The following is an 11,098-nucleotide window of genomic DNA, read 5'->3' as shown; positions in this document are numbered from 1 at the left end:
CAAACATTTAGTGGTAAATTTACTAAAGTGCAGGTTTACAAACATGGAGGTGCTGCCGGCAACCATTCAAATTCTAGCTGTCATTTTCTCAAATGTAACAGATAAACATTGGCAGAATCTGATTGGTTGCTCTGAGGAACACCTTCACTTTTGAAAACCCGCACTTTAGTAAATGTACCCTTTAATCTTTAGTGCTGTAAAGAGACCTATTATTTTCCTCTTCTACTATGACAGTGCAAATTGCAATTACTATGCTGACAAATCAATTGGGGGTCCGTGAATTTTGAAAAAAAAAAAAAAAGAGTGGAAACTCAGAATTATCTTTTGAAATTTGCTGCTAAATTTGTAACCACAATTTCTGAAAAGATTTCTAGATTTCCTGTAAAATACCAGTGTAGACGTGGTGTCCTCATTGTACTGGTGTAGAAAGGACAGAAAATTCCTCCTTTGCAGTAGGCCCACTTAGTGCCAGCCTGGCACTTTGCAGCATTAATTACACAAGTGCACAGTTATATATGCTATTCGCCTGTACAAAACAGATAGTGTAAATTCAGGGCTTCTACACCAACTCAGATATAACTAATGGACACTGCAAGTAGCATTTATAGAGCATAATGAGTATGTGTGCGCCAGGTTCCCAGTGTCACAAAACAGGCCCCAAAAGTGCCTTTGCTTTTCATGTTCTGTGTTCTGCTGGAAAGGTGAAGACCGTGGCTCTATTTTGCCAGTGTAGAAGATACAAGTGTACGATTTATGCTACTCATCACACAGACACATCCGATAAATAATTTCTTTATTGCAATCATAGCGGAGATGCAATAACCCACAGATCATTTTGACAACATAAAATCCACAATAAAAATATACACATACTGTGGGACGGACAATAGAACATCTGGAAAGTTGAAGAAAGGAATAGAAGGAGAAGAAAAGCAGCCACAGTATCACAGCACTTGTTACTTTAGGAGGAAGACACTGAAGGGATGGGAGGATACATTAAACTGGCCGAATGCCCTTTACTCTAGCTGGGAAAAGGGATAAAGTAAACCAGCACAGCATTTTTACACCCACTGTGAGAATATATTCAGTCCACAGATGAAATGTGAGAAGTATATCAACAACACAATCCTACACTAGTAACTAAGTGACATTTGCTTACATAAAGTGGATCCATCACCTACACACAGTGGATACAGGCATGTTGTGAGCAGAATAGCATTACAGCCTATCAATTCACTATGAACTAGTGACATCACTGAGACATAAGGCATTTCATATGCCTCAGTGATATTACCAAGAACTAGTGAATTGGTAGGCTACATTTTCACAAAATGGCTACCTCCACGGTTTGAAGCTGATGGATACATTTTAACCAGAATTGTTTAACTTGAGTGAGAAAAAGGAACCGAATTAATACCTTGTGACAATGTAATACCTTTAGCAAAAAATGTTTTGAAGGCTAAACCTCAGAGTCTACAAGCTGTTCCAGTTTTCCCCAGTATCTGTGAGGCATTTAGTGCATTGTGCTAGTACAGAAAATGAAACAGTACAACATGGCTGCTGAAATATGGCTAGAGCACTGGATTGTTGCAGTATAGATCTCAATCTTCTTAACAATCTTATATTACAACATGGCTAAACCATAGCAGCTTGTCTCATGCATCCATACCACCATAAGCTGAATGCTGAAAGTATAGTTAGCTCAAGGTTGAGGATATTAACAAGATGGCTGCACCAAAGCAACCTAACTTGTGCATTCATATTGTCAAGAGCTAAGTGGATTGAATATAGATCAGAGACCACTGTATGGTTTTAATAAAGCTAAATTTAGAGTTACATGCACATTCCATGTGACACAGAAATACAGGAGCCAGTGGTATGCTTCAAGAGTCCGACCTTCCTAGAAACAGCCGGTGTGGGGCGGGAATGTTACTCATTCTAACATGACCTTATCCTCCAGTGATCCTGCCCTGCAGGGAGGGTTGTCCAGCTAATCGTAGGTACGGCGGACTGGTTCTCTGAAACAGAAGGGAGATTGTGAATAGAGGAGGTTACAAAAAAAAATAAAATCTTACAGTAACAAGTGCGGTTTCCTGTAGTACCAACAATGTCATTTTATATGTGGCCAGAAAACCACTCATTGTAAATGACAAGAAGATTTCACACAACACCCTTCCTTTAGACTACTGCGCCAAGGCGCTCCACCTTACCTGTGACCTTTGCCATTTATATTGAAACATCTGACCCCCAATATTTATATGCATTGGAATCAGTAACAGAAGGGCTTTTTAAAAGCCACTTAAATTAGCACAGTTATTGGAAAGGGAACTAGCTCGGGTTGGATAGATCAGTCAGTCACCTCTAGTTTCTAACCCGTGTTAAACACAAGGGTTGATTGGTCCATTTGTGTAGCTTAAAATTTGTAAATGTGACTGCGCGTGCGCGACAATTTGCAGGCCTCAACATTTGTTCCAAGTTCCCACAGGAGATGAAGGATGGGAAAGTGAACAGGTAGCCTAAGTCAGAGCGCAGTAATTGTGATGCAAGCCCCCGTTCAATGCTGTTTCAATTGCGAGCACCTGAGTGCTGGTACAAGTACATGCTGATAATGACTAGCTGGCCACTTCTGATTAATTGATTACATATCGACTTCTGAAGCTGATCGGTACTTTCTCCATTGATTGTGCATATATTATATGATTTTATGGGTGTATTTTGCCTTTAATTCTTATGCAAGAAGAAATATTATATCTACTGTATTATATCAAGTATAATAGTGAATGTGTTTTTAGCTATAAAAAAAGTAGAGTTATGGTAAAACTTACCTTTGTTAACAATCTTTCTTCGAAGTCCATAGGGTCCACAGGGAGACAGTGATGTGTAGGTGGGACCTTGGAGGACCGGACACCAAAAGCAAAGCTTTTCAATCCCAAGATGCTACGGTCCTTCCCCCTATACCCTGCCCACAGCCTGAGGGCAACTCAGTTTTGTTAACAAACCCAAGGCAGGAGCAGGAGAGGAGAGAAGGAAAACTGGCACACTGAAGAATCACACACTCACTCAGAGAAGGAAACAAGTGAACAAGAGAAGAAACCCATAGAAGCCAGGAGTGTCAGGGCGGGGTGCCCTGTGGACCTTATGGACTTCGAAGAAAGAAAGTCAACAAAGGAAAGTTTTACCATAACTCTCCATTTCTACTTCAAGGTCCATAGGGCTCACAGAGAGAAAATGGGGATGTCCCAAAGCAGTTGTTCTATGGCAGGAACGCTCCTGTGCTGATAGGAGAACCCTACGCCCGAACGAAGCATCCTGAGGGCGTCTCATGTGGGACCCACAGAGCGAGTAGAATGAGCAGATAATGTAGCTGGCACAGGAAGGCCAGACTACGTGTAAACCTGTGAGATAGTTATGCAATCCCTTCTTGTAGAATCCATATAGGATGAAGAGGGATTCAGATTTCCTGATGGAAGTAGTAGTCCACGTAGATCTTTAGAGCACGGACCACATCCAAAGAGGCCTCACCTGCCGAGAGGTCTGGTAATTGAAATGCCGTAACCACAATTTCCGCATTTAGGTGGAAACGAGACACCACCTTGGGAAGGAAGCCCAGGTGTGTTCTAAGAACCGCCCTGTCCTGATGAAAGATTAAAAAGGGGGAGCGACATGAAAGCGCCCCTAAATCCGATACCCTACGGGCAAATGTGATACCCAGAAGAAACAGAGTCTTCGCAGTGAGCCACTTGACATCCACTGATTCCAGAGGTTCGAATGTAGGTACTTGAAGTGCTTGGAGCAAATCCCATGGAGCCACAGGAGGGAGATAGGGAGGCTGTATACGGAGAACACCTTGCAGGAAGGTGCGAACATCTAGTAGAGGAGCTAGTCTGCTGGAACCAGATGGATAAAGCAGTGAGCTGGACGGAAGCCTAGGTCCAATCCAGCCTGAAGTAAGGTAAGCATTCTAGATACCATAAAAACTTGGGGGGTCATAGGTTCTTGGAGCACACGATTGGAAATATGTATGCCATATTCTGTGATAAATACTGTCTGAGGCTGGTTTACGGGCCCTGAGCATGGTCTGGACCACAGAGCTGGAAAATCCTTTAGCCGTTAGGAGGGATGTCTCAAGAGCCAAGCCATTAAGAGACAGATGGGCCAGGTCTGGATGTAGACATGGACCCTGAGACATCCGGTCTACCCATAGAGGAAGGTGAACTTCTATGAGAGACTCTGAAGATCGGAGTACCAATGGCGTCTGGGCCAAGAAACAGCTATCAACAGGATTGTGCCCCCTTCCTGCTTGAACTTCTGAAGAACTCGAGGAAGCAGGGATATTGGGGGAAAGAGGTATGCCAAATTGAAGATCAATTTCACTGACAATGCGTCCACGAAGGCTGCGTCGGGGTTCCTTGTCCTGGTTCCATATACTGGAAGTTTGTTGTTGTGCTTTGTGGCCATGAGATCCACATCCGGCAGACACCATTTGTCCACCAGGAGCTGAAAAGAGACTTCTGGATGTAGAGACCACTCTCCTACATGCACATCGTGACGGCTGAGGAAATCTGCTTCGCAATAGAGAACTCCCAGGATGAATAATGCGGAGATGGCGTTCTGACCACGTGAGAATGTGGGACACTTCTGCCATTGCTGCCCGACTCAGAGTACCTCCTTGGTGACTGAGGTAGGCCACTGCGGTGGTGTTGTCGGACTGTAAAGGTGCCTACACACATAGCGATGTGCTCACGATCAGCTGATGTGTAAGATTTCCCTTGAAACTCTCCCCGGCAGCTCTGCAAACGATTTGGTGTCCAATCTTCATACGATCTCCTCTGCATCCAGACTTTTTACAGTGCTTCGCGTCCTAGATTGTCAGATCTGCCCTAAAGCACAGCTGATCTGACGATGCGATGTGCGACCAGCGGGGACGCACATCGCGTCTTGAGTGGGGACTCACGATTTGGGCATTTTTTACACGATCTGTCGTACCAATGCGTCGAAATTGGCCAGATCGTGTAAAAAAATCGATATGTGTGTAGGCACCTTAATTGTACTGGCCTGCCCTGAAGAATATCCTGAGCCAGAGTGAGAGCTCTGTACAGATGGGTCCATATACATCTAGCCTCCTGGGTCGTTAAACAGCTCTTCTAGTCAAACCATGCCATGGCGTGACTCAGTAGCGCCAAGCGTCTTTCTATGCATCTTTTTACCTTCAAATGCGTCTTATATGCACACGATGTGAATAAATAGCACAAGCCGCATCTGCTGATTAAAATGATATGCAACATGCCTATGTTCTCTGTGCATCTGTGGGTGTACCTGCATGCTAAACACTACGTTACAGTATCTGTAGTCTCCTTCAAGGAGGTTGCAGTATGGATGGGTAAGGTAGCATTCTTAACCAGACGTGTTACATGAGAATCCACTGCTGCGGGAAATACCCATTTAGTGCAATCAGTACCTGGAAGAGGGTAAAAGGAACGTTTTGGATTGGAATCCTTTTACCGGGTATATTCCATGCTTCACTCATATGATCAGATAGCTCATCAGTGAGGGAACACTGGTAAAATTACATTTTGTCGTTTAAAAAGTGGTTGTTTTTTCTTGGGAGCAGGTTCTTCCTCTTCTATTTGTAAAATAGATTTTACAGCTCTCACAAGAGCAGATATATTTAATTTAGAGGGTGGCTCCTCGTCTACTGAGACGGAGTCAGAGAGAGTGGGGTCTGCATCTTCTGCCTCCCCAGATGATATATCAGAATCATATAACTGGGTGGACTGGGAAGATAACACAGTATGTTTAGTAGGTAAAGCTTTTTTTTCCTTTTGCAGCATTTTCTGAAAAACTGTAGAGGTATTAGCCAAACTCTGTACTGAGGTTGAGAGTACATCTACCCATGGGGGAGGTAAAGGATTTGCAGGGAGAACCTGCTGTGGCCATACCACAGGGACTGCTAAGTGGTTCGCAATCTGTCAGTACCTGAGAAAAGGCAGCCCAGGGTGGGTGCTGAGGTGGATGAAACCCTGGGCTGAGGGGCCTGAGTCTGTGCAACAACTTGCACAAAGACCATCCTGAGTGAGGTCCTCTGGGGCTAAGCCCGTTGAGCAGGACTGGACTTTGCCAAAATGCACCTTAAGGACTGACGCTCAGACCATGAGAAACAAAATTCTATGGTCTGATGAGACAAAGATTGAACTCTTTGGTGTCAATGCCAGGCGATATGTTTGGAGGAAACCAGGTGGTGGCAGCATCATGCTGTGGGGATGGTTTTCAGTGGCAGGAACTGGAAGACTAGTCAGGATAGAGGGAAAGATGAATGCAGCAATGTACAGAGACATCCTGGATGAAAACCTGCTCCAGAGCGCTCTTGACCTCAGACTGTGGCGACGGTTCATCTTTCAGCAGGACAACGACCCTAAGCACACAGGTAAGATATCAAAGGAGTGGCTTCAGGACAACTCTGTGAATGTCCTTGAGTGGCCCACACTTGAATCCGATTGAACATCTCTGGAGAGATCTGAAAATGGCTGTGCACTGACGCTTCCCATCCAACCTGATAGAACTTGAGAGGTGCTGCAAAGAGGAATTGGCGAAACTGCCCAAAGATAGGTGTGCCAAGCTTGTAGCATCATATTCAAAAAGACTTGAGGCTGTAATTGCTGTCAAAGGTGCATCAACAAAATATTGAGCAAAGGCTGTGAATACTTATGTACATGTGTTTTGTTTCTTTTAATTCAATTTGCAGAAATCTCAAAAAAACTTTTTTACACATTGTCATTATGGGGTATTGTGTGTAGAATTTTGAGGACAAAAATGAAATTTATTCCATTTTGGAATAAGGCTGTAACATAACAAAATGTGGAAAAAGTGAATCGCTGTGAATACTTTCCGGATGCACTGTACAAGTGCAGAAAAAAAAACCACTATATAGCTGCAATTGGCACTACAATCAACTACACAGACCGCAATGGCTGGTAGGATATAGCGCTGTATAACCTGGCCCATGGGAGAGGTATACAGGGAGACTGGACCTAGCGTTAGCAAAGACCTGTGAAGCAGAAAATGGCTGCCAGACGGAAAGTGAGGGAGGAGCAGCTCAGGGAACGGCTAGACCACAGTGGAATGGCACCCTGAGCTGGAGGAGGGGCTGCAGGGAGAGCGTTGTCTTCCCATGCGGACGTTAACCACCAGGTCCCCTGGCCTCTAAATGTGCCTCTGCTCCAGTATATTAATGCCCTGTTGGTATAGTGGAGTCGTGGGTGCACCAGTGTCCACATCAGCGCCTCCGGTCCGTCTAATGAGACCGGAGGCTGGACTGTGTAAAGACGCGGGCGCCTGCAAGCGGGAATCCACCTTACCTGTCCCCTGGATTCTGGGCTGCAGTCTGGGGAGTTTGCTAGCTAGTCCCCCCAAGAGCCCAGCCGGGAAAACCTAGCCAGGGCTTGGTATCACGGCGCCAGGGAGGGGTGATGGAGCAGCAGCACAAATGTCCCAGGGACAGTCTTTTGCTGCTGCTCAGTTTAAAACACTAGAAATAAAAAATAATTCATAAGAATAAGCTTGGGCTGCTAGAAGCAGCCCCACTGTTAAAAGTGGTGACCCAGCTCCTGCCAGACACCAATGAAACGGAGTTGCCCTCAGGCTGTGGGCGGGGTATAGGGGGAAGGACCGGAGTATCAAGGGATTGAAAAGTTTTGCGGTTGGTGTCCGGTTCTCCAAAGTCCCACCTTTGTCTCCCTGTGGAGCCCTATGGACCCTGAAAAAGAAATGTGTTAAAATTTTCCAATGCTTATGACCTAGTTGTGAACCTGGCGCATATGCTACATGTGGCGAGCTGGGACATCTTGCGATATGTACAAATCAACATATGGGTGTAAATGCACCATTTCTACGGATGGCTTTTTTCAGTTGAGTAAGTTATGTCCAAATGAGCATCATGGCAAATGTCTCAAAATACTTTTGAGAACTAATAGAAATACGTTCTGGAGTACATCGGAAAACGGCAGGCACAGGGACCCTGCATAATAAATTAAACTGTTGAGTGCTTAACTGAATTGTTTGCACAAATAATATTACTTGCGTGAAAACTGGCCTAAATTATTAAAACATGAGGAAAATTAAGATTTGCATCCGGTTCGCTGAATCACATTATTGATATGAAAATTAGTTTATTAATGAATAGAACTTAATTATGTATATTTATTTTTGTGATATTAGTTAGAAAGCCAAACAAAAGTGATTGATCATTTGTAAATTGCTCATAGGAATTGTTTTCATGCATGTTTTTCAAAAGACCGCAATAATACATGTATAAGTCATAAATACTGTAGCTGGAGTAAATAATACAATATTCACCGTAAACTATAGCAGCTAGATACTAGTTTTTGTTACTTTACAGCTGTTATGCCAACTTAGTTTAACAGAACTATCCTGAAGTTAAGCAGAGGGGGATGTGTGAGTGGGACGTCCAATCACAAGCAGCAATTTCCCCACATGGCTACAAGAGAATTGTAGAAGCCTGGTAAAAGACAGCTGCATGGAGCAGTCCTCGGGGAAACTCAAACACAACCACCATTAACCAGGTAAATTATATTGGCCAGACATTGCCGCAGGTCTAAGTGACCTACTGTAGCTCACAGACAGCCCAGTCCATCACAGCACTATGGACCTCATGTTACAAAAAAAAAAAAAAAAAACCCTGGCAGGGAGGTGGCCACTTCAACATGACCCAGCCAAAGACAGGTCACATGTTGCTACTGGCTATAATGGCTTTGAAAGATGTAAATATGTTATGACACAATATATGCACAAAATATTAATAAAGGTTCTGAATATTTATGACTGGTTCATTAATGCTTGATAGGTTGCCATAGGTTACAGTACCAGATCTCCCAAATCCTCAGCATAGACAAAGGCCTATGTTCTTGGATACCCAGAAAGATCCCTGTATAGCATGCTGACTGCCCAGCTATACTCTCAAGACTGCCTTTTGTGCTGCACGTGGTGAAAACAGGTCCTTTTGTGGTCATTTCATGACAGTGTAATGGGCCTAGAAAATTGGCACAATCTCAGGAATAGTGGAGAAATTAGAGGGGCATGCAGCCCAATTGTCACATTTGTATTATGTGAGGAAATTAAGTTTGTACCTTGGTTAATACCCCTTTGCAGTGCCCACACTACATACTTACGTAGCCTCTTCTTTCAGCAGGGCAAGGAACTTGCTAACACGGTACTCTGGGTTCATCTTAAAATAAATAAATAATTTAAGATTACATATCAAATGCATAAAGAATACCCTAGTAATTCCCAATCAACCTGTGCCATATGAATTTAGGGTTATACTGGTCTTATAAGTGATTGAAAATATAGAATGATGGTTATGACCTACAGACCCACAGTATTTGTATGGTGCAATACCATCCTTGTCATAATTCTTACAGGCCATTTCAGTTTCTATTAGCAAAAAACAGAATTGAAAAGAGCAGCAAACAATGTACACTAGGTGGCACTGTTCTATTGCTGTTTTCCAGTAATAGTTTATGCTACCTCAGCAGAGCAAGAATATTGCAGTTCTGTACCTTCCGTTTGCAGTGACAGGTGAATGCAAAAACAAGAGATATGGTAAGAACTTACCTTTGTTATCTCTGTTTCTACGAAGTCCATAGGGTCCACAGGGTTGACCTTGGGGGTATAGCTGGATCTAAATCCACGGGCACCACGCAGTTAAAGCTTTGCTGCTCCCAGGATGCACTTGGGTCCGTCCTCCTCTATACCCCGCCCCCGGCCACAGGCACCTCAGTTGGTAAGCAGCTAAGGCCGGAGGAGGAGACTAAACAGAGAGAAGGAAGACTGGAACACACAAGAAACCATACTCACAGAAATGGGAGACGGAAAACCGGTGACCAGCCACACAGCCCATTTGAAGCCAGGTGCGTCAGGGCGGGCGCCCTGTGGACCCTATGGACTTCGTAGAAACAGAGATAACAAAGGTAAGTTCTTACCATATCTCTTGTTTTCTACTTCAGGGTCCATAGGGGGTCCACAGGGTTGACCTTGGGGATGTCCCAAAGCAGTTCAACTAAGGGCGGGGACGCTCCTGTGCTGAAAGGAGTACCCGGCGCCCAAAGGATGCATCCTGAGAGGCGAAGGTGTCAAACGCATAGAACCTCAAAAACGTTTGAATTGAAGACCAAGTGGCCGCCTTACACAGCTGAACAGCGGAGGCGCCACGTCTAGCAGCCCAAGAGGGACCCACAGAACGAGTGGAATAAGCCTTAACAGAGGCTGGCACAGGTAAACCCTCCTGTGCATAAGCCTCACAAATAACGGAACGAAGCCAACGGGCTAACGTTTGCTTGTTGGCAGGCCAACCCCTCTTGTGAAAACCGAAGAGGACAAACAAAGAATCCGACTTCCTAACCGAAGCAGTCCGATCCACATAGATTCTAAGTGCCCGGACTACATCTAAGGAAGCCTCACCAGCTGAAAGATCAGGTGACTGAAAAGCTGGCACAACAAGTTCCTGATTAATGTGGAACTTTGAGACCACTTTGGGCAAAAACTCAGGACGAGTGCGGAGCACCGCTCTGTCCTGATGAAAAATCAGAAAAGGGGGGCGACAGGAAAGCGTCCCCAACTGTGACACCCTCCTGGCAGAAGCAATTGCTAGGAGAAAAACGGTCTTGAACGTCAGCCACTTGAGATCCACCACCTCAAGAGGCTCAAAAGGAGGACCCTGCAAGACCCGTAGCACCACCGCCAAGTCCCAAGGAGCCACAGGAGGCACGAAGGGAGGCTGTATCCTGAGAACACCCTGGAAAAAGGTGTGAACATCCGGTAGTGTAGCAATCCGTCGCTGAAACCACACGGACAAAGCAGACACATGAACCTTCAGAGAGGCCAGGCGTAAGCCGAGGTCCAAACATGATTGAAGGAACTCCAAGATTCTGGAAACCCGGAAGACCTGAGGATCATAGTTTCTGGATTCACACCACTGAAAGTAAGTGCGCCACACCCTGTGGTAAATCCGTGCGGAGGCAGGCTTGCGTGCCCTAAGCATGGTACCAATGACCGAACTGGAGAAACCCCTAGACCTCAAGAC

The 11,098-nt window shown here is 44.9% G+C and overlaps 1 protein-coding gene across 1 annotated transcript in view; it reads right to left on the bottom strand.

Moving 5' to 3' along the window:
• Positions 1 to 776: 776 nt before the first annotated feature.
• Positions 777 to 11,098, bottom strand: part of NSF (N-ethylmaleimide sensitive factor, vesicle fusing ATPase) — a 138,610-nt gene continuing 128,288 nt past the window's right edge. The window contains exons 20-21 of the mRNA XM_088442432.1: positions 9,186 to 9,241; positions 777 to 2,018 (exon numbers count right to left, since the gene is read on the bottom strand). Coding sequence (XP_088298558.1) covers positions 1,991 to 2,018; positions 9,186 to 9,241 — 84 coding nt within the window. The 3' untranslated portion in view covers positions 777 to 1,990. The remainder of the gene's footprint in view (positions 2,019 to 9,185; positions 9,242 to 11,098) is intronic.

The sequence above is a fragment of the Taudactylus pleione genome, unplaced genomic scaffold (genome assembly GCF_031769625.1).
Source record: "Taudactylus pleione unplaced genomic scaffold, aTauple2 ptg000018l, whole genome shotgun sequence".
In the NCBI taxonomy this organism is placed as follows: domain Eukaryota; kingdom Metazoa; phylum Chordata; class Amphibia; order Anura; family Myobatrachidae; genus Taudactylus; species Taudactylus pleione.
The sequence above is the reverse complement of the archived record's forward strand: the minus strand, read 5'-3'. Positions and strand labels throughout refer to the sequence as shown.